This window comes from Apteryx mantelli, chromosome 30, assembly GCF_036417845.1.
Source record: "Apteryx mantelli isolate bAptMan1 chromosome 30, bAptMan1.hap1, whole genome shotgun sequence".
NCBI classification, from domain to species: Eukaryota; Metazoa; Chordata; class Aves; order Apterygiformes; family Apterygidae; genus Apteryx; species Apteryx mantelli.
In genome coordinates this window covers 2,629,807-2,657,469 of record NC_090007.1, presented here as the reverse complement: position 1 = coordinate 2,657,469, position 27,663 = coordinate 2,629,807, and the positions used below count along the sequence as shown (strand labels likewise).

Genomic DNA, 27,663 nt, shown 5'->3' with positions numbered 1-27,663 from the left:
GCCCAAATGAGTCACTTAAACCAAGGGTTCTCCCTGACAGCCTGTGGCTTTGGATACATACACTCCTCCCTCCCTGGCCCTCAGCTGACGCAGGAGCTAAGCGTCTGCTCAGACAAGGCAAACCCTGGGAATGTCGTGACAGCCCCCAAATGCCTCATCCTTCCCTCCACAGGATAAGCCTGGTGCTTCCGTGAGTTAAGGACTGACAGAAGGAAATGCGTAAGCAGGGTCAGTAATACTGCCATTCTCACGCAGCTCGGAGCACGGCAGTGCATTCCTGGTTCCCGCTCCAGCATGGAGGCCCTCAGGAACGGACAGCTGTCGCACACGCTGGTGCTGTGCTGTGCCTTTTGGGGACTCTGCTTGGCCTCTCCGGACTATGATGGTGAGTGTGTATCTTTGGGTGAAAAATTCTTTCTTCTTAAAGTACTGGATACTTGGTATGTTCATAAGGTCCCTGAAAACTCATTTTTGTGAAGTTATCATATGGATGCATACTCTAATTGAGATGGGTGCAGACTCTAATTGAAGCAGGAGATGATAGAAGATACTTATGGAAGAGAAGAGAAAGAAACTGGGGCAGGACATGTTAGAGGAGGAGTAAACCAGGGAGCACTTGAAGCCAAATCCTTCAGCTCAAAGTTAGGCTCCTGAAGCCACAGCTTTCCCCGGGGGGGGCTCCAGATTTTATGATTCTTCTAGAAGCCGCCCGGAGGAAGTGCTCTCCGGTTCTCTAGGCTTGCTGATAATCGCACGACACAAAAATCATTTGTGAGTTGTGGGAAACCACACAACAGAGCAGCTGTGCAAGTTTGCATGGGCTTGCAGCAGATACCAAGCAGAGCAGGTCAGGCCTGGAAAAGAAAGTAAAAGGCTGCTGGAGCAAGAAGCATTTGCTTCTCTCAGAACGGATCATTCGGTCAGGGCAGGCCAGTTACTGATGGTCGCTCCTGCCCGCTTGATCGTGTCAGTCAGTTTCTTCTGCCCATCACACAGTTTGCAAAATACTCTCACTGCTGGGGACCCCAACATAAAACGCAAAACCTTAGTGTTTGGGGTGTTACAAATCCCACCTGCTCTGCAAAGTGCCAGCACGTGGGTAACTGCACGAACAGCAAGTAACAGACTGTTTGCCCTGACAGATTACTCTCAAAACAGCACCAACGAGCAGGTAACAACGTCAGAGGACACACCGTGTCCCCGAGCCATTCCCGGGGAAAAGGCAACAGTAGACAACACCACGTACCTGGTGATCCACGAGGCCTCCTACTCCCAGCTGAGAAGCGTGGTCACAGTGCGGCTCATCCCCTGCCTCTACACCCTTGTCTTCCTGGTGGGGCTGCCTTCCAACGGGCTGGCCCTCTGGGTGCTGGCCACCAGGGCCGAGAAGCTGACCTCCACTGTCTTTCTGATGAACCTGGCTGCGGCAGACCTGCTGCTCGTCCTGGTGCTGCCCTTCAAGATTTTCTACTATTTCCTGGGGAACCACTGGCCCTTTGGGGAAGGCCTGTGCCGGCTCACCACAGCTTTCTTCTACGGGAACATGTACTGTTCAGTGCTGCTGCTCACGTGTATCAGTGTCGACCGGTACCTGGCTGTGGTGCATCCTTTCTTCTCACGCTCTTTCCGCACCCCTGCCTTTGCTGCCTGCATCTGCACTGCCATCTGGCTCTGCGCTGCCGTCCTCACCCTGCCCCTGATGCTGCAGCAGCAGTCCTATCCCCTGTACAGAGCAGACATCACTCTGTGCCACGACGTTCTCCCCAGGCACGAGGATGACGAGTATTACTTCTACTACTTTGTCTGCCTGATCGTCTGTGCTTTCCTTGCTCCTCTGGTGGTGACGCTGTTCAGCTACTGCTCGGTATTGCGAGCCCTCCTGGACAGCGGGAAGCAGTACTCCTACTCTGTGAAGCTCACTGCTCTCGTGCTGTTCACGCTCGTGGCCTTCTATACACCCAGCAATATTCTCCTTCTTGTTCACTACTCCAGCTACTGCTCCAAGCTGTACGGCGACCTGTACATCAGCTACATGGTGAGCCTGGCCATCAGCACCTTTAACAGCTGCGCTGACCCCTTTGTCTACTACTACGTTTCTGAAGACTTCCGGGATAAGGTGAGGAAAAGGTTCTTCAATCACAGCAAACAAACCATCACATCCCTAAAAACTTCCAAAGAAACACTCCCTCGAAAAAGTTCCAAAGATTCACTGGTGTGAAGCCTCCATCCCAGCTCCCCGCTCCCAAGGCACTCACAAAACATGCCAGGGTGAGACAAAGACAACACTGAGACACCACAAATTTCACCCAGAGGAGAGAGCAGTGTTTTCCAGGAGACAAGTCCTTGTAAGGAAGAGACAGGTTCTTCCATCTGCATGGCTAAGACTGAATTAACTTGGGCAATGGGCTTTCCTGTGAGGTATGGAGTCCAGAGAAGATGCGGCATGCTGAACACATACATATCCGTTACTGGGACACTATGCAACTTCTCATCTGCTCACACGCTGCCAGTGGCACTCTTGCCAATGTAGCTAGGTCTGGTTTTCCTAATGCATCTTATAACCTGGTTGCTACGTGCGTTCTATTTCTTTCTCCGCTATTGCCTTGCTTGCTCTCCTTGAACACACACTTCACCTGACCTGAAAAAGAACAGATACTTGCAAAATCAAATTTCTAAACATGTCAAAAGTACAAGGAAATGCCTGGGTGAAAGATACTCTCCTGAGCTAAAATATTCTGCCAGGAGTACAGAACACTGGCTTCTCTAGCAATTACATCCTTGGCTTGACTAGTAATTAACACCATGGTAATGTCAGCCCATTGTTGGTAAGGAATGTAAAAATCACATTCATTCATTTCCATTTTTGCAGGTGACCTTTAGCATCCATAATTACTCTGAAGCAAAGACTATATTAATGAAAAATGGTTTTTATGTCTCTTGAAGGGAAATACTAAAGGAGGAATATAGGAAACCCTCACTCTGGAACTCCATGTTTCCTTGTGTAGCATCACACAGAATCAAGAACCTTCTCTGATGAAGCAGGTGACTACATGCTTGTTGCTCAGTCTGGGAACACGTTGCATGTTTCACAAATTACAGCCAACCTGTCCCTCAGACCAGCTAGGGCACATCTTGGTGAGCAGCAAGGTAGAAAATGAGCAATAAACCTCCTTAGAGTTCCTTAATTCTTTGGTTTTAGTGGTACAGGCATGACTTCTGTCCTCAGCATTAACTATGATCTAACAAGCTTAGAGCCTGCAATGTGAATGAAGACAGGCAGACAGGATTGTTTTAAAATCAGTTTTTAATAAAATATTTATCAGAATCTAAAACAAATCCTTTTCTGGACTCAGACTTGCTAAAACTTGTGTGAACAAACCAAAAACTGTCACAGAACTGTTTGTGTGCACATGTATGCATGGGGTGAAATGCTGGTGAAAACTAGAGCCTATCTCCTAAGGGTGCAGTACTGGAAATGTAGAGGGTGTGCCAACTACTGAAAGCAGGAGACCTGGTGTAGCCAAGCTGCAAGCCAGGGCTACTGTCACTTGGTCAGAAATAGCAAGTATTAAAAAACAAACAAACAAAGAAAAACCCCAAAACACTGCACTGAGGTTTTCTAAACAGATGACCACAATAATTAAATCCAGGTTATTGTGCATTAAATAGTGTCAGTAAAGCAAGTGCTGTTGTTTTAATGATGTTCTTTAAGCAAGTTGAACATTTTTCTGATACTTGTTTTCTACTGAGGATGATTAAGGAGGGAGAGGGACAAGACCAAAACACATGGACAAGAATTGACAAGGGAACTATTACTTTAAAATAAATATCTTGGTAATGATTACTCCGCATAATGTACAGTTACAAATATAAATATTAATTTCATCAAAAGGATTGCAAGCAAAAATCACTGATAACTAGCACTGCTGCAGCTAGTCAGTAATGTAACTTGATGTAAGTAGGAATCTCTGTGTCTTACAAACTCACTGGCACTTTTCCCCTTTTGCAATGAGGGACCATCAGAGAAAGGAAAGGAGAAGCATCTCTCTGATAGAGAAAGGCAAGCATGTCCAAGCCAGAAGCAATTCAAAACCCAAAGGAGCAGCAGCTTGGTCGTTCTTGCTGGCTTTCCACCACCAAATTGGTCTGCTCCTTGGTGAAAAAAAAAAAAAAAAAAATCCCTTCTCTCCAAACTATGATGGGCTGATCTTCACAAAGTTAGAGCCTGAGTTTTCAGTGCTGAGATGTCCTTGTGCTCTCAGAGACAGGTATGTGACTCTGATTGGCGCAGTTCTGGCTCTAAAGCTTAAGCCTATGAATAACATCAAATCTGATAAGACAGCGCTGTGTCCAGCGATTCTCATGGACCTAGTCCTAAAGAGTTTCTGTAGTACATCCAGGACTTTAAAGAATGGAGGAAAAATGAGTATTGTTTTTTTTTTTTTCCTAGATAAAGAGTTAATGATGATGGCAAGAAACAGGGAAAACAAATCAGGGCAAGACAAAGCTGCGCAGAGTGGGACCATCAGCTGGGGTGGACAGGCTCTGGAGGACAGAGACTTTTCTAAGGTGTTCTCCATGTGCCAAAAGCCTGTCTGCTCCATTACTCCTGTGATGGGGAGAAAAGGCAGCCACAGCTCTGTAGCCAGTTTTCTTTATGCAGCTCTTTAAATAAGACAACCGCTTTTTAACTGCAGAAAGTAGTTGGTCTGGCACGGCAGAATTAGGGGGAGGCAGAGGCTGCCAACAGGTACCTAGGAACAGGGCAAGACTTATCCTTTGGCAGAAGAGCAAATGGGCCCTGAAAGTGCCACAGCTGTGAAGAAGCACCCAAGGTGATGTCAGGCTCTAGCATATAGAAACTCTGGCACCTTATCTCACACGCAGTGTCCTGCTCTAACCGCCTTCATTTAAGGATGCTAAGCCTGCTTTGCCTCAGCCTTCTGGAGAATCCAAGTCTCTCTGCCAGTTCCTCTAGTGATAAAACAGAGGCAAGACTCCCCTGCCCCAAACAGGTTAGCGCACAGACACACAGTGACCCTGAAGAACAAGGCCATGATTGATGGGCTGGTACCACCAGAAGAAATTATTCAGCTGGCAGCAATGCGGAAGATGTTTGCATTTTGAACTAGTACATTACATGTAACAGAGCCCGAGGGAAATGAAGGAAGTCGAGATTAGTACTTGTCTGAAGCTCCCTACCTTCATTTCCTTGTTCCCAATAGTGATGCTGTCTGACTGCCCAAGGATCTGACAGGACCAAGCAATATCAAATGACTTCAAATATCTAAAAACATTCAGTGGATGAGACAAGGAAACTAAAGCCAGAAAGGGACCAAGGACAGGAGGCTGGAGAACCCAGAGTATAGAGCCCATCTTCTGTGGGAAGCTAGTCGCACAGACATTACCAGGGTGACCAAATGTCTCATTCTCCCAGACTCAAAGCACTAAACAACGGAGGTTTGAACCAGCAAATAGCAGGGTTTGTATTGTGCAACTTTGATATTTAGGGGGGGGGAGAAAAAACAAACCTCTTGTTGCAGCTCACACTAGATCTGTTATTCACCCTGGGGATAAATATTGACTCAGGCCTGTGTGTGTACACAATAGCCAGCATCTGCCAGGCCAGTTGCTTACATGGAGATGGAATTTAGTTTAAAGGCATTTATTTACCTGCCAGAGAGGAATGCAGCCACCAGTGCTTCCGCTGTGCTGTGGGGACACAGTGAGGACATGGTCTGTTTGTGCACACTGAAGAGACGTGGCAAAAGCCTCTGCTGAGCAGCAGTGGGTACATATGGGCAGCAGCCACGTCAAGATTCTGCGAGGAGAGCTCAGAGCAGCCGTGAAAGAAGGCTTGGAAACTTGCCAAAAGCACAGTTCTGAATTTCTGGGAACTTCAAGACCCAGACCTTCATCATGTCAGCTACATTCTGCAAATATCTGGCCCCAGACAAAAAAGACTGGAAACTACATATGCCCAGCTTCTGGGATACCTCCTGTTTTGTCCCCATGAGGACATTTTTCTGGAATAAAATTGCTTTTATTCTGGAATGGAATGTCTATACTGGGATATAATTTTGTCAAGGTTCCTGTGTAAACAAGCCCTAAAAATGAATGGAGTTGGGCTTTTTCCTGTTTCCATTCACCAATAAACACTCTCAAAAGAAGTTTCCACCCCACTCTGCATCCTGGTAACAATGGAAGCGGGAAGATAAAATATTAACACTATTTTGCAACAGGCAATTGCATGCAACTCCTCCAAAGAGAACAGTGCTGCTCCAGGCAAGAAGGGAAACCAAAAAATGTTGGCTCCCAAAATTTTGGAGACACAAAGCTTTTGTTTCTTGTTTCACCACATTGCTTGGGGCAGGTCAGTCTAAGGGAGTCCAGCCTCTGTGACAGAGTGGTTTGCACTAGCCAGCAGACCCAGGGCCATATGGACTGCGCATGGTTAACCATATCCAGAACAACCATTGTATGGGGTCCTGGTGGGAGCAGAAGAAAAGTGATTGGTGAAATCAGGCAAGCATTTAAAAAGACTCTGCCTTGGGTCAGTTTTATTTTCATGCCAGGGTTACAAGGAGGAAAGGGGGTTGCAGAGCTGAGAAGGCTGCATGCAGCACTTTTCAGCACATAGTGCAACTTGAAGGGGGCTCACCTACCTGACCCTCGTCACTGATATGGCTTGCAATCTCCCCGGCTGAAGCCTGCAGCCACACTGTGGACCGTCAAGCTTTCCAGCCCTGTCAGTCTGACAGTAGATTTCAGTTCTCTTGTGAAATGGACCTCCGAACAACTCTGATGAACACGGAGGCATGAGGAAAGTTTCTCTCTCGTGAGACAGTGCTGTGGGTGCAGTGGACTTGTGGGCTGGGGAAGATGATTAGCCTCTTGCTATGTTGTAATTAGCAAAACACTGATTTTTATTATTATAATTATTTGAGAGAAAACTCCTCAGCCATCTTTCCTCAAACAGCAGTTCAGCTAAGCACAGGGCCTGGACTTAGCTTCTAAATGGAGCTAGGAAATGGCATTTGTGGAATCTTGGTAATAGAGAAAACCCTTTGAAGTGGCCTATAGGTTTGAATTCCAGCCCCTATTTTTCTCACCTAGAGGAGGACAGCATATTGGTCTCCCATCCTTGGAAGTACTCCTAAGACGATGCACAAAAGGCAGGAAAACTGACAGAAAAATAATGCTGAGTGTCCCCCTTAGAGCTCCAGATCCATCCCATGGGGCAGCAAAGCCTACAGTTCTGAGGGCATCAGGAAGTAGTCATCATTTGGTTTCTGTTCTGCAGCAGGTCGTCTGTAGGAACAAACTCATACAGGAGTTCATTCTGAGCCTCTTCTTTTTATTTAAATTATATATTTCTGTTGAAAAGAGAAAATAATGAAAAAAAGTCACTTTTCCATTACATATCTTTGTGAAGCATCACTGGGGCTGGGCAGAGAAAAGCTTAAAGGGTCACTTTTTCATTCTGCTAGGGATAGAGACATCCAGGCCACGAAGACCTGTGTGCTGTCCCAGCAAGATCTTGTTCCTGCTAAGGAGGCTAGCAAGTCAGTTGTCAGAATGCCCCTTCTAAGGATTTGAATGCATCTGATCCAACACATGAGTTAATACACTATATTTTGACTCTCAAACCAGATTTATGATTCCCCGCTCTCTGGCTCACCATTCTACTGTGGTCACTACTTCCTGAATCTTGTCCGCTTCTTTTAATGTGCTTGCTGTTGTCAGTTCTGCCACAACCTCAAAGATGTCAGCTTCAGAGGCATAGGGGTCTGGGTCATATTCGTAGGAGTAATATGACAGATCTGACTGTAGTGGAGGGCCTTCCTCTGCTGGAAAGGAAACCACAGTCTCAGGTTGTGTTTTAGCCAAAAAAACTACACTTCAGCAGCACATATTGCATCACTGAGAGAAGGGCAATGACACCAGAAGGAAGGAATGTTAATCAGGGAGGCAAATGTACTTGGGCCAAATGAGTGCGCCACAGTGGTAAAGCAGGCAATGCATGTCAACAAACTAGTCCATGCATGCCTAGATTCACGTGCAAGCAGAAAAGCTCCTGTAAATCAGAATTTTCAGTTTCCCTTTGACATCTGAGCACTGGAAAAAAGTAAAAGGAATTGTAGAAAAAAGGGGTCATGTAATTTGAGAAGTCTCAGAAAGGACTTTAAAGCACCTAATTTTAGGCATTAGCTGAGGTGTGTAAGTTGGGAATCAATTCACCCTGAGATCTTTATATAGTTAAATAAGGGCAAGGGGTGTCTTTGGGAACACCAGATATAACAGATGAGTTAAACTGCACTCTGAAAATACACCCCTCTCATTTGACTACTAGGTCCTAAGTTGGATACCTCAGTTAAGGAGGGACCAAACCATATAAAGATGTGTAACGTGTCTTTGATGCGTCTCAGAGACAGGGAATCAAGGACTGTTTCACTAACCAGCCCTTCTTCTGATTCTCCGTGTGATTTTAGATAAACCCATTTCCCTTCTTTTTGTCTATTGTCAATGTTGCTATGTCTAGGCAGAGAGCAGATGCAGTCCTAATGAAACATTTTGAGACCACACGCAAAGAAACTGGAGTTTTAAGCACTGTTTTATAAAAATCAGTTACAAAGCTAGAAGGCAGAGTGTGTTAGTGCATGTCACAAAGATCGGTGTATGGAGACAGATTTCTTTTCAGCCCAATCAGAATGCAAATTTCAGTCTGACAGGCCAGACACCTACATCAAAAGCCTTGCCTTCTCCCTCAGCTTTAACCAGCAGTGGCTATGCCTTCTTCAGCACAGTCACATACCACTAAGGAACTTCCATCATTTAAGAAAGGAACAAACACATCATAGGTAAAAATAGATATTTACCCTCATTGCACTTGCTCCACTCTGTAGTAAGACACTGACAAGTCACTCAGTGCATTTCCCACTAAAAAAAAAGATTGTGACTCTCTATTGCGGGTGATTCCTCACTATCCAGAGGATAAGACAAGATAAAAGATAAAGATAAAGATAAAGATAAATCTTCTAGGAATATTAATAGCTCCCTGTTTTCTAAGCTGTTCCTTGAGCCAGCTGCCCATCATCCCTATTTGCTTTCTAAAGCTACTGCTCTAATCCAAACCAAAGTGATCACTTAAATATAGTTGCTGCAGGGAGGAAAAGTCCCACCATAAAAGTTTGCCCTATTTAATGAGAACACTCTTCAAAGCCTTTGAAAATGTTTGTTCTCTAGAAATAAAGTTTCTGAAGGCTCTTCCCTGCTGCCTCCCACATCTTCCCAGCAACAGGCACAGTCCTATGCAAGGGAACACTTGCCTGAAAGGAGAGTCAGTCTCAACGTTCACTTCACCTTGGCCTTCTCCACGTGAGAACCTGCCAGATCATGAGGTCGTCCTATGAATGGATGATTGCTGTCCACCAGGGACGGAATTAACATCACAGACCTCACTCTTCCTAGGAATGCAGCATTGGAGGCAAAGCAAAGACGAAAGACCGACATTTCCTGTTGCACACAAACCACTCCCCCATCTCCAAATGTTTGTGCCTAAGCCAATGTTTGCTGAATACTGATGGGGTGAAAGGAAAAACGGCCCATAGCCAGTCCAATCTGTCCTAAAAAAGCAATGCTCCTGTGAAGAATGTCCCTGCCAGGGGGTGTTATGGGATGACTCCACCTGAAGGCAAAGTTCACTTTGATGTTCCAGTTAGGAGCTAGTGATGGGTGACAGCATTTTTATTTATTTTTTATTTTTTTAATAATAATGACACCATATGAAAGTATCATAATACCACCAAGAATTTGCTTCCAGCTCCTGGCCCTTCTAACTGCTAGAGCAGAACTGTACAAATAACATGGCTCCAGCTGCGGGGAGAAGGCTAGCGTCAGACAGCATGAAGCTGGGTGGCCTGACTGCTCAGAGCAGTACAGAGTTCAAGAGCAGCAGCACTGATACCACTGCTGCACGGTAGTTTTTTATTGCTTTTCCATCAAATACATTTAGAACTGCAGTATTACTGTGATATCAATATATTGTCTACCACTGCCATCAGCAATACCTTTACAACTTTGGGTAGAGAAAACATAGGCAATTCCAGAACAACATTATGAACTATGGAAGCAATCAAAGCACCACTTCACCAGAGATGGTATCAGAGCTGCTGAGGATCTCCGAGGCTCTGAAACCCACCCAGTATATTTTGCACTCTAGTGTGACAAAGATCTTAGGAAAGCCACAGACAAAAAGGCACTCAAGATACTAATAGTCTGGTTGTCAACCAAAATCCTGCCCAAAGAGCTTTCAGTCCAAACAAACAGGGCTAGAATGACCTAAGAAAGCATATTAGCAGAGCCTCAAAATGCTTAGGGGCAAAGCTGGGTCCCCACTGCTCAAAAAACTTGTTCCATACCTCTGTGTCTCAGTAGTTCACTTGTGAGAAAGAAGAAATGAGAAAGGGGATTCAGACACGAATGCCCCTCCTCAGCATTCATCTCAGCTGAGTCCTATCACCCCGCACACTTCCCTCTAAATCAACAGAATATTTCTAAAGATGCAAAGAGGACCTACCTATTTGTGCACAAAAGGTTGCAAACAGTTTTATGATCAAACCCAAGCCATTCTACCTCACTTGCTGCAACATCTGCTGCGGACTTTTTAACAGCAGTGTAAAATGCTTTGACTACAGCAAGGTGCTGCAAGAAGCCCTGCATCCTGATTTTTCAGGACCATCTATATACACTTGCTTACCTTGAAGAGCATAACTCATGAGCTATTGTCTATTCTACCTAACTCACTAGAGTACATGGAACTATACTGCAAGTCAGTGCTTGCCAGAGTGAGCCCAAACGCATTACGAAGTTCCCCACTGTCTGCTGGAAGGAAGCTGTCTCTCATTGTTTCCTTTGCTGGGGTAACACAGACAAGAGCTAACGATGAAAGCATCAACCAGCCCCAGCTGAGCCTGCACAAGTCATACAGCAAATACAGAAGGATTGCAGACAATATAAACACCACGAGGTTCTGCAAGAAAATGGTATTTCCTGGAGATTAACACACTGAGGCAGTTTCAACAACCTGCCCTAAACTTGATTTGGCTCCTGGAGTTTTGAATCCTTTTAGGAAATCACAGATTTAGACACGGCTCATCTGAACTTTCACTAGAAACCCAGAGCACCTGAGTCGACTTAAACCAATCACATGCTTCAATGCTAACAAACCAGTGAGTCCAAATGAGACCTGTGTATAAGGAGGGATTCATTCATTTGTTAAACTTTGATTCATGTACCGTGTGGCTGACCCAAGGGGAGCCCAGAGGATTAATGAAAATCACATGCTGGGCGCTTTTCCTGATGCAGGATTTAGCCTGTTTTACTTTTGAATGCTCACTCTGCCATGGCTGCTCAGACAGCTCAGTTCAGAAGAGCATCTGTCTTCCAGGAGGTTCTCTAATTTAACACTCATAGATCCTACCACACAGCCAGCCCTAAATGCTTTTGCTTTAACAAACATATCCTTATGGCACACAGGTGGATATTAATGGAGATTAAAAAAAATGTATAGACCTGTATAAAAATGCCACACAACAAAACAAGTTGCCACTTTTCCTCTAATTGATAGCCTACTGATCTTTTATTGCTCTTACTTTATTTAATAAATTTTTACATATTTATTTAAATTTTTTATATTATTGTTGCTCTATTGTTATTATTTGGCTTCCTGATAGCCCACTGGGCTTATTGATAGCCTGCTTACTATGGCCTTGCATACCAGCAGTGTTTACAGAGCAGTTTGGGACCACTGCTTTAAAAACTTCAGATTACAAACAGAATTTCCATGCTGGGTACACTGCATTTGCCCAGAATAAAAGACAAGCATTCATTTCAGTTACTCTAACAGTCTGAGATATAGTCACACTAAGTCCAAAAACAAAGGGAGGAAAAACAGGAAAGGCATTAAAACACACTGAGATTGGATGACCGATAGAAATGATCGTAACGGAATACTCACCATGCTTTTACACCTTAATAAAAAAACTGCCCATCAACTTCTGTAGAGCAGAGGAAGGGCAAAGAACATAAGGGTGACTTGCAGTTTAGATACATGCTAGCCTGAATCCTGGTGCAAGGAGGACATGGGAAGGCAGAGACTTCTCTTGAAGAATTAACTTGTTTTACCAATTTGTTGGGAGAGTTAGAGGCCAGGGGAGAATTAATGAGTGGAAAGCAGCCAGGAAAAATCTAGTCCAGTTTATTTACTAGAAACAGCATGAAACAAACTATTCTATTGACCCTCCACTGCTTCTTGGTGAGATTTATTGTGAGCCATGAGCAAGTTCGACATGAGTCTTGGAAAAAAAAAAAAGTATGAATGTAAGCACCAAATAAAATGAGCAGCCAAATTCCTGACTGCTCCATCTACTGACCTTAACATTTTTGCTCACTAAGGCCCTTTATTCCAAACAGCAGCTCCGAGAGGATCAGGACTGCCAGCTCAAATTTTGCACAGAACTGCTAAAGGTAAAGTCAATCCACCTGGACTCTGAGTTCTTGCATTGGGTTGGTCTGTTGTCCTATTCAGTTGTTTGTTGGGACAGATTACATCCGCCTGGTTTCAAACAGGATCTTTGCAGCTTAATATTGAAGAAAAGATCACAGAGTCTATATTGTTCAAACACACCAAGGCTGAGAAAATAGGAGGGTCACTTGCCTATTCCTATGAACATTTGCCTAAATCTTGCATGTGCGCTGAAGGCAGCGGGTATTGTGCAAGATTTTCTGAAAAGGACTAGAAGAGCTAGATTGGTGTTGAAGACTTACAATCCTAAGTTTCCTCGACATCTTCATTTTATCTAATTTCTGAATATATTTTGTCTTTTCTAAAACGTGAAGAAATAATTTCAGCATCTTTATTTAAATGTGCTTAAGAGCCATATATATTTTTGTAGAATGACAGGATGATAAGCTCTAATCTTCTTAAAGAAAAAAGACCTTGGATAAATGCAAAGATATGATATTACCTGCTGGAGTTTGTTGAACACTGGGTTGCTCAACTGTGAGGAAGTGTGTCTCCCTTTCTTCTGGCAAATTCTTGGCTGTGAAGAAAAATAAATGCAGTGATCATAAAATTTGTTAATGAAACTCTAGAAAACATTTGCATTTCTGGAGGTAGTACAGTTCACTGAGCTGCCACACTGCACATCTTGGAAGCACATGCAGAGTCCCCCCAAAATATTACATTTCATGGACATCATTTTTATTTAGGATTATTACTTCAGTTCAGATAAACAGTATCACTAATCTCCTCTGAAGTTCATTCTGATTGGTAAAATGCATACTCATAAAATCTAGTGTTCTGAGCAAAGCAAGATGGCAGCTGCTCTTAAAAATAAGGCTCCCATAGTATGAGTAGCAAAACACTAATAGAAGGTTTTTAATTCTTGTCTTTTCCCTACCACACAGATGACTTGCTTAGATGAGGATTTGTAGAGTTCTGCAACTAGATTGTAACAGAAAAGGGAACCAAAGGAAACCTACAGGCAGAACATTGAGACATGGGGATCTGTTCTATCCTTGTATTATTCCTGCACGATGCTACTTCCATCTGGCAATGGTTCTGATAAATCAGTCCATCTGATCCACATACAGGCTCCCCATCATAGCCACAGTCTCGTGAACACATGCATTGCTCAAAATACTCATCTTCCAAGCAGCCAAAAATGTTATTGCATGGTCCAGAGTGAACAAAGCCTGAAAAGAAAGCAAAAACATCCAAAGCAATATTTTTGCACGGTGTGGGGAAGGAGAAAAGCAGGTGACAGTTTTCTTCTATTTCTCTGACATGCACTTTCATGTTGAATTCCCTAAGGCTTCTCATAGGAAATTACAAACTTATTGAAGTAAAAAGCTATGAGATTAAAGCTGTCTTTCTGAAAGAACTGGATTGCAGCAGATTCCAGGTATAGGACAATGCAACTTTCCCACAGGTTTGTAAAACATACGGGATAGAAAGGAAACGACAGTTTCTGGGGAAAGTTATTCCTGTCACTGACATGTGAAAGAGTTTCACCTTCCTACAGTTAATTGTGGAACTCTCTACTACAAGATATTTTAGAGAAAGATAACCAAATTGCACTAAAAGCATTTTTACATTTATGTTTATTATCACATCTCACTTTGTGCAGGTTCTTTCAGAATTATACATTATATCTTGCCTCTGAAGCATCTAATAATAATAATAATCACTTTGGTGATAGAAGGCCAGACTACATTGGTCTGTTTGGCTGTCCTAAGTTTAATGCTGCTATCACACAGACATTTGTAAACCTTCTACTAACAGGGATACTGGAATAGAACACTTTTCTAAACATCATTTTGAGTTCTGAACTCCTGGACAGTATTTCTTTGGGTTCCATTTTCCAAAATATCTGCTAGGCTTTGGTGCAACTTACCAACCCATTGGCTAGCTGAGCTTTCCACCTCATTGCATGTCGGCCCATCACAGAGCTCTCGAGCCAAAGGACTGTTTTCACTCACATTGTAGAAACGAGTTGCTTCAAAAGCTGCAGGTCAGCAAGAATGAGAAATCACAACTGAGCCTCATGGCTAGAGCTCTAATGCTGGTGAAAATGAAAGGAAAGCAGCACATACCTGGCTCGTAGTAATCATACACTTTGATGGGAACAGGAGCTGTTTTCCCAACTATATACTCTCTGAAAGCTTGAAACTTCACACAGGTCATACACTGGCTAGGAATCTGTATAAAGTGATGTAAAGGACTCATTGCAACAGAAACCACAATTTAAATGAAGAGAGAGACAAATAACATGCAGCATGTGCCCCTAATGTAACACACTGTGCTAGGCACTTTGTGAGACTGAGGACACCCTCCAGTACTAGGTACAGAGGAAAAGATGATGGAATAAAAGCCCAGTGGATATTTTGCTGACCTTTAAAGCATGTACTTGACATACAACAATGTCAGAAAGTTAAATCTGAAACTCAAGCTGTGTTCCCTGGCTTGGCTATCACTGCTCTTGTCAAACTGCTTGCAAATGCAATTAGCTAACTATTTACTGATGATGAGATCTCTCCTGCCATGGTCATCTCCCTCTCTCAGGTATGTGCTGTAAGATCTGAATTAGACAGCATTTTTACCCCAACCTTCTAACAAGGCTAACTGTATTGGAAGGTCAGATTATTTTGAGGCAAAAACCAAGTGTCATCCTCCCAGAGATTCTATATAAGCTGAAGCTAATCACCTGCCTCCCTGATGGCTTGGTTTCCAACCAAAAACACAACACCTACCTACCTCAAAAGAGGCTCAGGCAACTGCAGTTAAAGCTGCATCATGATCCTCATCTGCAAGGGACCATCAACAGCAATACACAGTATCTATGCCTGATCCATTGGTCATTTGCCTTTCATTGAAAAGTAACATAATCATAAAAAAAGAAACAAATTCATTACCTCATCAAAATAAAAAAGGACTTTTCTTCCATCAACTTCATATCTTTTTAATCCAATTTGCTTGTTCATCAATAACTGGGAAGAAATGAACAGGTTTAGTTTCATCTCATTTTATAGAAAACATTTTGAAATCACAGAAGAGGAAAGATTTCAGACTTCCCCAAAATGTATGATTAGATGCTAGAAGGCTGAGATTTCTTCTGTTGGAAAATGATGCTTCAGGAAGAGAGAGGGGAAATGCAAAGAGGGTTGAAGTTGCTCTCAGACAACTGAGGGGGAAAAAAAAAAGTCTGTGTTCTTTCCTGTGATCTTATGAGGAATGTTTGCAAGGTGCACAATGCCGAGTGCTCTTCCTGGTCCCTGGGGAGAAGGTGCATTTACCTCCCTTGGTCTATGCCTGACATGTCATCCATAATTTAATTGAAGAACTCCCAGATTGTTTTCAGTACCAAGGCTCAAGCAAAACCTCAGAGACCCCAAAACACTTTATCAAGTCTCTTATTCACACTCCTTCAGACTGCCAGGGAATCATGCTGCTGAATCACACCAGGTATTAATGGCTCCCTTCTCCCACCAGCCAAAAAATCCAAAACATTCTTCTGCCAGGAAAATTAATCCTTACATTTGAAATGAGCAGCCAGTTGAAATGAGCAGCCCTAGGCATCCTCCCTCCTGAAGAACGGGGTCAGGCCAGGCCTCTGCTACCCATCTCCCCCCCCTCCGAGGCCCAGAGACCTGTAGCCTGCGTTGCACCAGCCAGGCCCACAAACTCTCTCTGCTTGTGTTCTTTAATTACTGGGACAATCCACACAGCTAAGGAGTATCAGAACAAGATCTAGGGGTACTTCCCGCATTCAGGGTGCCACTGCCCCTAATCGACCCCAGCCATTCGCAAGAACGCTCTGCCTTGTCGCCCCATGCTGACTGCAGCTCTGTGCGTACATCACGATCACGGGCGTCAGAGAAAAGTGCAAGAGCACTGGTTTATGGGATTACTGCACCTTTCAAAGAACCTGTAACTATCTCTCTGGCACAGAATGCTAACGAATGGCCCCCCCGAAATATAAATGCTATTATCTAACGAAATTCTATAAAACTTTATTTTAAAATTTCCATTAAAATTGCTATTACATTTTTACTATTTGAGGGAAAACTAACATCTTGATGATACAATGACTGTCACACGGTATGCATGCTTCATCAGTGGATCCGTCAACATTTTGATACATTCCATTCAAAATGTACATTATGTGACAAATATTTAATCCAGAAACTGGGGAGGATGATGGTCTGCGGAAAAGGACTCTTGTATTTTAATCCCAGTTTTGGGAGTGAAGTGAAGACCAGTGAATTAAAGCTGATACTTCAATTCTGTTCTCCAAACTGCTCTATTACTTTACTCTGTCAGCCCATCCCATCTGTGATATAGGTATAGTATTTACTTAGCTCATTGGGTTTTTTTTTTACTGTTCCTAAATTGTTTTGGAATCCTAGAATGAGAGCTCTGCAGAAAGGAGCACAAAGCATTATTATTATATTAGGAAGAATGATGTGAAGCAAAGAGCATTTGTACTGCAATTTGCCCAAACCTGTTACCAACGTTTTCAGCTGTGAATTTCTTCAGCACAGTGCTTCTAGTTGTAAAACCCTGCACATAGCTTCCTGCTATTACTGTAACAAGCAAAGGAACATGTGTTTAAGTCCCACACAATATGGAAAGGGCCAATTTAATTTGTCCTTATAATTTTAGGGGCCTGGTGGTGGCTGTTATTACTCAGCAGTAGATGGCTGCAGACAGTCCTTTTATGAGGGCTTGGAGAGGCTGGCGCCACCGGGAAATGCTCGGCTCAGCTAAAGTTGCATTTTTCTGGTGAAGCTTGATATACACCAGCCCGCGGTGACCTCCCGACCTTGTCGGCACCCAGCATTATTAGCAGGATTTGTGGCTGCGCAGCCGGGGGCTGCCATCCCTGTGCAAGGGACTGTTCATTAACCATCGCCGCCCTGAGCTGCACGCGGGTCCGCTCCGTGCACACTGCTCCCTTGTGAGGGCAAACAACAAACAAGGAAACCTGATTTACAGCCCTGCCGCTCCTCACCAGGAGGGGAGGGAAAAGGCTAGTGTAACAAAAAACAAAAAAACCCCAGGAATGACAGGGCTTGCCTCTGCAGAGCAAGGTGTCCAAAATACAAGACAAAACTGGCGCCCTGCCTTCAGTGGAAGAACTTCCTTTTTGAGAGCTTGATTTGTATACACATTTGGTAGCCATGAATAAATTACAGGGGTTATATCTGCGTCTTCACTGTCTACCTGTACGTTTGAGCTTTGTCCCTACCTTTCATTTTTAGAAATGGAAAGGATGTCTGCAAAAGGAAAGATGGAATTCAGCTCTTCAAGGGGAACATTCCCCCTTGAAGATGCAATATCCTTCCCAATTTAGCAAAATCTTCTACTGCCCAAAGGAAATAATTCAGTTGTGGCTATGGAAATGGCCTGCTCAGCACTGACTCTTTTCTTCAAATCAAGGCACTAACTACAGAGTCTTTTGTCCAAAGAACTTTCAGACTGGTCGTTTTTGAACCAGCTCTTTGGTATCTGACTCGCATTTAAGTATGCAATGTATGAAGTACGCGACATCCTCCTGGGATTTGCAAGGACTTAACTCTGCCTCAGCTGTATGCTGCAGGAGCTCAGCCTCCCAAGTAAGAAAGGAGGAAGACCAGCTCCTTCCCTCCTTCTCCCATATGGGAGAAAGGAAACCAAAGCACCTGTTAATCTGTGCCCTAATGAGATTTGTCCTCTCCTCCCCAGCTCAGGCTGCACTGGGACTCTTCATTGCCTCTCTATCCATAGAGGCAGGAAGATGAGATTCAGAGAGGTGGGAAGGCGCCACAAGGGAAAAGCACAACAGACTCATCTGCTCAATGCTAGAGAAAGCCTGTTTGTGCCTAACGTGCTGGAGAGCTCATTCAGCTGCGAGAAAATAACCCCTCTCCTGCAGTAGCAGGGCGGCTTGCTTTACTTGCCGAGTGCTTCCACCCGGGCCAGGCCAGGGGATGTGACAGAACACAGGAGGGGCATGAAGCTGGCATACGATGCTCCCCAGACATTGATGCATTTATCTTATAAAGCAGTGTGGGTAAGTTTCCCTGTTTCTCTGCTTTAGTTTCAATGTTTGCTGTTTCGTTCTGACTCAAGAGTGCTGACCAGCACCCGGTCAGGAAACCAGCAGTGCTCAGGCCCTGCGAGATGGTGTCGAACACGATACAAGAACCTCTGAAGCCACCATGGGAAACCAAACTTCAAAGGCAGGCTGGTCACAGAGCCCAAGGCTTCTGCAACACACAGGAAGGAGAACAGAGGTACCGCAAACAGAAGCGATTTGAAAAGATTACACAGTTAGTTCATTGCAGAACCAGAATTAGAGTTCCCTTGTGCAGTGTATATCCTGATGTTAACTGTACATCACAGTTGTCTGCAGTGTTAGTGCAAAGCATCAGACACTGCGCAGGAGCAGATTGTTGCACGAGGCTGTCTTGTAGTAATAACTTAATACAAAATAAGCCTGTTTGCTTTACAAGTCCTTTTCCGGGATACCTGGCTGGCCCAACCATGTAAACAAGTCTCATACCACAGCACAGCTGCCTTGGCAAAAAGAAAAAAAAATAGAAAGTTTAAGAACTGAAATGACAGAGCATCTGTGCAGTCCCTTTAGAAACATCAGCATCAGAGGCCTTCTCAGACTCCCAGCCTAGAAACTCTTACTCTGTGCCCTGCTGAAACCAGTAAAGGGGCTATTCACGCAGAACAGGCTGGACAACAGGAGTTTATTTCTCTAATTTTTTGTTAGCTCATTTTAGGAAAAATAAGGAGCACAGGGAATAGTTACTTAACCTAACAATTTTTCTGTTATGTAATCAAAACCCCTTTACACTCTTTGCTTCAACTCTTTCCCTAACCTTACTCCTCCTTTTCCTCTCCTGATAATGCATTTCATGGGTTTAACACCATAAAGATAACCTGTCCTTCTGCGCCTGTCCCATTTTGAGATCTCTGGTCCTAAGCCAGGTTTCCATCCTTTTTTTCCCTGCTATTACTTGCATAAATTACTGTGAAAAAGAACTTACTCTAAAGCAGTACAAACAACTGTCACTCTGGCACTTCAGCAGAAGGAGATAAAATACAAACCAGAACCATGACAAGACCCTCATCTAATTTCCTTCTTTCTCTTACTACAGAGATATTGGAGACCTCCTACCAGCAAGTCTTGCCTGATCTGAATAGCCATATTCTGTCTGTGGCACAGTTTGTTGCATATGAGAGAGAATAACAGACTCAAAAATCAACAGGCAAATAAAAATTGCTATATTTTACACACATGCATTTGAAATAATCAAAGAATTCTAGATATATATATTGCAAACAGATTTAAAATAACTTTGATATTTCCCTTTATAGGAATAATTTCATATCTGACCAACACACATCTCTGTACAAAAGTAATCAAACACATCTCCCTAATACTGAATACTAATTTTATTCTCAGAGACTGATGTGCAAGTTTCTCGGGCTTCACTGAGAGCCCTATGAGAACTATCTGACAGCAGATTTTGACATGGATTGTAAGCCCCTGAAGAGGGGCTCATATTGGTCTCATTTTCACCAAGAAAATGCAATTATGTTTAAAACATAAATTAGCCAAATCAAGTAAAATCCTTGAGAAGTCAAAGCAACGCGCACTTTTTCTCTGAACTGCAATGTCAAATTAAACTGCCTGTTCTACACTATGATTCTACTTTAAATTCCCTTTTTTTCTTGCACAGTGAAGATAAGGTTATTAAAGGAAGAGGTCTTTTGGAAACAAAATCCTATTTAGCTCTTTATCAGTTCTCAAGGATCGAATTTAGTTCCTTTTTACACTTCTTCAGTTGCACCATCATTAAGAACTGTAGCAGCATTAAACAAACAAAAAAGTGAATACCCTGTAATGCTTCGACAAAATCTAAAGCAAAGCTAAAGATTACTGTACATCTCCCCTAGAGGGCTGCCTGGGTAAGAGGCACATTCTGTCCACCTCAGTTTGGCTTGCAATAAACATGATGTTCTCCCAGAAAGGGGGGGGGGGGGGGGGGGGGAGCAAAAAATTCCAAGACACAGAGCCTCCAAAGAAATGGAATCCAGATGTTGGAGATAACACAGCCTACTAAGAAGCCATAAACAGCTCCTGTTAGAGCACATTTTCACTTCAGCATTTCCAAATGGGTCTCATTTAATTACCATGGGCTGTGCTCAGTAATAAACCTTTATTTGGCTATGTCAGGTAAATTTGTTAATCTTACTCAGAACATCTGTTTACTCATTTCAAATAAACATTTTTTTGACAAGTGAAATCTCCAGCCCCCCCAGTTTTAATTGCATCTTTTCAGACAGTGCTCTAACAAACAACGGCATTTACTTCCTACTGCTTCCCAAAGGGAATCCTTGCCAATTAGAGAGCCAGGTCCCAGCTGAAGATCATGCCTTGCACTCTCATTGCAACATCTTACCTGCTCTAGGCTCTCAATATCTGCACGAAACCCTGAGAACAAGGGCACTTCCAAGACTGCCATGTTAGAGGATCCAGAGTGCAGCCATCTTCCAATGAGAACAAAAAGAGAGAGAAAGGATGAGAATAAACTTACAACCCAAGATAACAGATGGTACATGAGACAACTCAGGATGGAGCACAACTGAAACAGAAGTTTCAGAGAAAAAAAATAATACAAAGGATCTAGTCTTCTTTAAAGAATTTGTTGAAAGCCGTAATCTATTTGGTTCCTCTCTTCTGCTTTTATTCAACAAAAACTAAGCACAGCTCGCAGAGGAGAGAGATCTAGGAGACATCCAGGCAACCAGAGGCAGAAAAGCAGAAGAAAATATGCAGTGTCCTATGGGGTTGCTTGCCTCATTTTTGGATTCATCGCTAAGAAAGTGTACCTTAATAAAGGCGAAGAGCCCCTTTGAGGAGGATATATTTCTGTTCTTTCCTAAATGAAGGCTGTAAATGGGTTGCAGTGTAAGAGGAAAGGTGCCTTGCCAATACCAGGTAGAGTCAATAAAGACTTGTGTGTTGTAAATATCCATTTCCCTCCAGCATCTAATTGACACGGAGAAGTGTCTTTGCTAATGAGTGAGCAACCTCACTCTCTAGTTACTAGTTAAAGAATTCACTGTCCATATCATCCTCTATAGCATCAATGAAGACTCCAAAAAAACCAATGAAATCCAGAGTTGTTACTGCTGAAGTGTGGACAGAAAAATACGGGGTGGTGGTGGAAAGAAAGCTTATTTGGGCCATTGCAAAAGATTTCAATTTCTTGCAGCATGGCAGAAGAGATGACATTGCAACAAGGAAGCTCCTCCTAATTCCCGAACAAGGTTCTCTCTTCTCACATATAGTCAGCTCTCAACTATCCTTCCTTGGCAGCTTACCTGTTTGCTAATTAGCTGCACCACAGATACAAAGACGATGAGCTTGGGCCCAGGAGGGCTTATTAGTTCAGGCACAGCATTGAGAAAACATGGCACACAGCTTCCAAGCTTGTCAGACCTGGACCGGATCCTACAGGACAACTTGGAGATCTCTGTAAGGAAACCTCCGCAGCCAGGGCAGGTTTGTTTGCTGAAGCACTGCACAGAGCCAGCCTGGATCTAATGCTGCACCCCAGCTCAGAAGCCCACAATGGCAGGGAATGCACTGTGGATAGATCCAGTCGGCTCCGTGCAAGCTAGTTCAGGGCTAACACTATCCCAGAGCCAATAAGCCTCGCTGGTCCTGAGCTAACTCCATGCATCGCACTTTGCCTGCATTTTTCCATTATCTGTTGTATCACAGCCCTCTCTCCCCCATACTGTATTCTTTCTTACTCCTCTTTAAAGGAAAATGCCCCAAGGACTCCCCTGAGCATGACAACTCTCTAAAACAATAATTACATTATGAACAACACCCCTTGCTCAGTGTTTCCTTTGCGATCCTTAGATGCACCCTTCTATTCAAACTGCCTGAATAAGATGTCAAAGGAGTTAAAGAGCATCGTTACAGGAAGAAGCAGAGGCAAGGGAAGATTTCATTTGCTTTTGCTTCCCTTCCAAGCAATCAGTCTTCTTGGACTGGGCTTACTCTCGAATTTCTGTCTTTGCTCCAGCAATTCCCATGGCAGAAGTTTCAGAAATAACAACAGAAAGGTTGTGTTGATGCAGGGCAGCCTCCTTAGTTAGAGGCATCTTCAAGGGCCTGACAAGACTTCATAAGCCTGCCTCCCCAATACAGCCTGCAGTGCTGGGGCAGGGAGAGAGGCAGCTGAGGAAGTGCTGTTGTGCTGTGTACAGCTAGACAGACCCTAGCAAACTTTTGGATGATGTGTTTGAGGAGCCGTAAGTTTTGAGCTGCTTTGTCACTGGCTGTTGTTGCTGGAGGGAGGAATTCAGCTAGCCTGAAAAATGGATTTCACAGGCTGGTGGCACTCAGAGACAATGCAGCTGCCAGCAATATGGCCACGTGAGCAAGGGACAAGTGTGTTGACAGAGATAACAAGATTTCATCTTTGCCTGGAGCCACTGCAGCTGTTTTCAGGACTGTATTCGCTGTATGGTTTTGCCTCCTCAGGAAGGAAGGAGACAGAAACAGATAGGGGAGCAAAAATTTTCTGTCTCCATGAATTACATCTGAGCTGTTCACTTGACTTCTGTTGTTTGAGTTAAGTGATGCTGTAGCCCCAGCACCTGTTATGCTCATCACAGAAAAGCAGAATGGCTGTAAGCCCTCCTTATTTACTCTAGTTGCGGGTTTCCTTCTCTCAAGCCAACTTTTCAATAACTTCCTTAAAAATCAAAGCATTTGTAACGAGATCATCAGCTCCTGATATCTACAGCAGTACTGCCATGTTTAAGCAAAAGATATGTAAGTGGACTGAATACAGGCAGAATCTATTCTTGCTGATTTCTGTCTGTCTACAGACAAGCTATTTTCTCTTAATACCTTCAGTTTCCCAATCTGTAAAATGGGGAAAAAACTGGTGATGTTTTTGCAAAGTACTTTGAGAGCTAGGAATGAAACTTGTGCATCTTTAGTATCATGCCAGGCATCTTTAAAAATTATTTTGTACATTTCTTTATAAGCAGATAAGCAATCGGCTTTAGAGAACTTGTTAACAAATATCCACACATATTGTACCATTATCATAAAGCTAGATTCCAAATTGATACCATTGCAACCAGCATCTTTCATTAGGTTTTGGTATCCAAAACTGAACACAGTTCTCTGAGAAACAGGTGGGATGGGATGCATGTACCTTGTGCATGTCTCCAGTATGACTTTGTATTCCTGATGGTCCTGATCCGAAGCTGGGTCATCATCATCCACCAGTGTCCTCTCTCTGTGCAAGGCTTCAGAGCGATTTTCATCTGGAGAGACAGACCGCAGGAGATTTGGAGCTTGAAGATGCTGCTCTGACTTTGGTTCCTTCAGGTTAACCAGGAGCTGAAAAGCTGGTTTGGCAATAGGATCAGGCACATTGTAAGTGACATCGATCTGCAGCAGAAAAGGGAAAAATAAACCAAAACAGATTAGAGCTGTTCTTTGGTGCCCAATCTTCTGTAGTGTCTGCAAGTGTTCCTCACAGACCAGCACGGACACCAAATCTCTTCAGAGAGAGGTAAGGGCAGGCACAAAGCTAATAAAGGCTTTACAGGATAGTTATATACAGATGAAGTTGTACCAGATCAAATTCACCCTGGTACAACCACATCTACTTCTACGGATTAAAGCAACACCTCATTATATGATAATTACTTTGAGAGAAATTCAAAGTGCAACTCCTTCCTCATAGCAAGCTGGGATTAGAAAACAGCAAACAGACTGTGTCAGTTCGGAGATCACCTGCTCACACACTTTCTCCAGCCCCACGGCAACTTTACCTGCATGAGACAGCAGCCTTCACCTTTGGCACTCACAAACAGCCCCGTCGGAATACTGGGGATCTGGGGAGAATTCACAGTTAAGACACAGAAAAGACATGACATTCAGAATGGAAATGAACACCAATTTTAGCTTTATTGTGTGTGAAAGATCTTTCCAGCTATAAACAAGATTGTACAAGTGAAGTCAATATGGCACCTTCTTTTCAGCACCTGCATTTAACAATGGTAGAAGCTCGCAACAGGGCAAAACAAATATTGGGCATTGATTATGATGAAAAATGCCCTCAACTTTGAGTGTTTGCTGCCTCTTCTGCATCAGAACATAGCCGAGAGTCCCCAAAAGGTCCCAAGGTCTCAGTGTCTAACCCATGCTTTTGCCATTACTGAACTTACCTGAGTTACCATTTAGAACCCAGCTCAGACAGATCACTGGGAATTTGGCTACATTAACACAAAGCCACCTACCACTGCAGTCTGGAGAACTTTTTTATTCATCTTGTTAAGCTCAAATGTCTCCTGGTAGTCTAGATTAGTAGAAGCCAAGGAAATGGTAAGGTTGACTCCTCCAACATAAGAAAGGATAGCATATTCAGCCAGAGCCTGCAGGGCTACGCATGTGTCCTAGGGATGAGAAGAGGGAGGGATCAGAATAGCAAAGAACACAGGAGTAAACTTACTAACAAGTACTGTGCTGTACAGTTATCAGCTTCTGGTAGCAGAAAAGTCCTTATTAACTCATATAGCAAAAGAAATCTCTTTTTTTTTCCCCTTCTGCCATCACCCCTTCCAAAGGCATCTCTGTAAGGGCAGATTCTAGGTTCCCTTCAAACTATCAATCCCAGCAGGAAGTAGTAAAGAACACTGAAAAGTTTTTCCTCTTCCCAGGACGCAGCTTCTAGACTCCAGACATTAGATAGAGTCTAATGTAGACTCTACATTAACCAGTCAATTGATTTCTACAGGCACTATATATGCACTGAAGCTACCTTTTTTGGAGGTGGCCCACCTGAGTAGATGAGAATCCTCCAAGTGCGTTTCTCTGCTGTGAAAGCCATTTAACCACTGGGAGTGCAGAGGCCACATCTCCTAGGAGTGTGTATGTCAGAAGAGCATAAGATGTCATTTCCACTTCTGCAGAAACAACTGAAAGACGGGGGGGAAAAAAGTGGGGGGGAGGGGGAGGGTGAAATCAGACTACCAGCTATACTACTTTGAATATTCATTAACTGAAAAAAAAAGTTAGAATCTGTAGAAGTAAACACAGGAAGATAAAAATGAAGTTAAAAATTGTGTGCACCCAAGATGCATCATCTTTCAAAATTATTTCCGCTTCCAACACAAATTTTTATCTTCACATAACAGACAGCCTTCTTTCTGCTTGACTTTATCCCATATGTAATTTCTTTCCCACTCCAATTCTACTCTCTGCTGCCAATACTGTATTCCTGTCCTAGAGATTTTCATACAAAATCCAATTAGCTCCTTCCTGAACATGTGTGCACTTATATCTGACTAGAAGGCACAACGGTTTTAAGTGACTTTAAAATTATAGTACTATTTATTATTATTATGGCTCTGACATGTAAAGTCTAGGCAAACAGTGTTGAACTACTAGTGACTCTCAACAGAAGCTGGATACATAATTCCTAGGTCCACTTGGAAATCCAAGGCCAAACAGCTGTTACTGTAAAATTAAGCACATCTAACTTCCTCAGTTTTCCATTTCAAATGATTCTTCTCTAATGGAATCCCATATGGCTCACACTCCTCTATATCATTCAGTGTCTTTACAAAACTGGAGTGAGAAATGGTTAGATAGCTGGAGCTAACAAGCCAGTCCTGCCTGGACCACACCTAGCTCTGTCTCTCATTTGGATTTACCAGCTCTTTCAACATCAACTTACCTGTCTCCTATCAGCTCTCATTTCTGGTGGCCCTTCATCTGTACCCCACCCTGACTGCCTACCATTTTTGAAATGCTGTGGTAAAATAAACTTCCTTTGTGGACCAAAATCTTGTATCCCTCCCAAAATGCTAGCAAGTTGAAAAAAGTGAGAGAAACTTTAAGGTGTATTATATAAACAACGCGCACTAGAATGCATGCAGTCACTGGCCTGCTGTTGCAGCCCATTCCTTTATCTCTGTCTTTGCAATACCGGTACCTGATTGAGAGAGACCATCGTTAAATCCCATGAAGGTATCTTCATCAGTAACTAGAGTTCCCGTCAAGCTCCAGTGTGTAAAGCCATCTAGAACAACAGGACAATGGGATATGTATGATACTACCGCAGGCCTGTGGCTCAGCCTCTGTGTATGGGGAGAATCAAATTTCACTACTGTATTAACTCTAAGGAGAGAGTCATGCCCTGAGCTGCACTCTCTCTCCATTTAGACCGGTATCCTCTGGGCAGGGGATGCAGACTCCATGCACGATTACAAAGACGTGACAAGTGACGTAGTTCCTGGATTTTGGATTAAAAGACACTGTCAGGGTATCTGACCTGTGTTACTAAGCAGACTCTGTCATACTGACAGGAAAGTCACTGCAAAGCCTCTGGTGCACTCACATTTCTTCAGCATGAGCTGCATCCGTAAAACTAAGGTACTCAGCCTTCTCTCCTGAGAATCAGGAAAACTGCTGCCCTACAAGGTTGGATTCTGTTATGAGGAAGTCCTCATCTCACAGGTGCTATCCTCTCCAGTAACTCAAACACATCGCTCAAGCTGCAAGGGCTATTTGCTTGTTCCTATAAGAGGGTGGCCAGTTTAGGGACTTGCCAGATTGGCTCCAGGTGCACAGTACCTTGTGTAATAGCCATGCTGTTCATCTTCCGCAGTGTCACAGCGGCGGAGGGACTGTGCAGCAGTGTCAGGGCATATGCAATCAAGGCGGTAGTGTAGGGATCCTCTGCCGAATATAAGTTGGACTCTAAGAAGTGTTTTGCTTTGGCAACAGCTGTTCTTTCTTCCTATATTTAGGGGAAAGAGCCCAGACATATTACTAGCCTCTGTACCTCAAGAGTTAGAATCACTATACTTCTCATGATTTTGTGTCCATTAAGAAAACTAGGAAAGAATTTTGCTCTGTGCAGAACAAAACCCACTCTTCCCTTTCCCTAAGAAAAAGCATGCATCAAGAATTTAAAAACAGGAACCAGTAGCATAGCAGAAATCACTTAGACTAATGTTGAGACACATTTCGTCCCCCTAAAGCTGAAGAAGTTTCA

General features: G+C 43.5%; 2 protein-coding genes across 2 annotated transcripts in view; one reads left to right on the top strand and one right to left on the bottom strand.

The window, feature by feature from the left end:
- Positions 1-249: 249 nt before the first annotated feature.
- F2RL3 (F2R like thrombin or trypsin receptor 3) lies at positions 250-3,212 on the top strand. The gene is made up of 2 exons (XM_013956108.2): positions 250-385; positions 1,143-3,212. Exons 1-2 carry the CDS (start codon positions 295-297, stop codon positions 2,216-2,218), a joined length of 1,167 nt encoding a protein of 388 aa, XP_013811562.2. The 5' UTR covers positions 250-294; the 3' UTR covers positions 2,219-3,212.
- A 74-nt stretch (positions 3,213-3,286) lies between these two features.
- CPAMD8 (C3 and PZP like alpha-2-macroglobulin domain containing 8) overlaps positions 3,287-27,663 on the bottom strand; it is a 57,719-nt gene continuing 33,342 nt past the window's right edge. The window contains exons 30-43 of the mRNA XM_067313072.1: positions 27,240-27,405; positions 26,599-26,685; positions 25,443-25,579; positions 24,902-25,057; positions 24,434-24,496; positions 23,809-24,047; positions 21,025-21,112; positions 15,478-15,552; positions 14,659-14,764; positions 14,460-14,570; positions 13,546-13,758; positions 13,029-13,103; positions 7,682-7,850; positions 3,287-7,376 (exon numbers count right to left, since the gene is read on the bottom strand). Of these exons, the coding sequence (XP_067169173.1) occupies position 7,376; positions 7,682-7,850; positions 13,029-13,103; positions 13,546-13,758; positions 14,460-14,570; positions 14,659-14,764; positions 15,478-15,552; positions 21,025-21,112; positions 23,809-24,047; positions 24,434-24,496; positions 24,902-25,057; positions 25,443-25,579; positions 26,599-26,685; positions 27,240-27,405 (1,686 nt within the window). The 3' untranslated portion in view covers positions 3,287-7,375. The remainder of the gene's footprint in view (positions 7,377-7,681; positions 7,851-13,028; positions 13,104-13,545; positions 13,759-14,459; positions 14,571-14,658; positions 14,765-15,477; positions 15,553-21,024; positions 21,113-23,808; positions 24,048-24,433; positions 24,497-24,901; positions 25,058-25,442; positions 25,580-26,598; positions 26,686-27,239; positions 27,406-27,663) is intronic.

What these genes read in the sequence shown, in the direction of transcription:
- F2RL3 (XM_013956108.2), top strand. Translation starts at nt 295, where the DNA reads ATGGAGGCCCTCAGGAACGGACAGCTGTCGCACACGCTGGTGCTGTGC. An exon ending in GGCCTCTCCGGACTATGATG is followed by an intron (nt 386 to 1,142) that starts GTGAGTGTGTAT and finishes TTGCCCTGACAG; the next exon opens with ATTACTCTCAAAACAGCACC.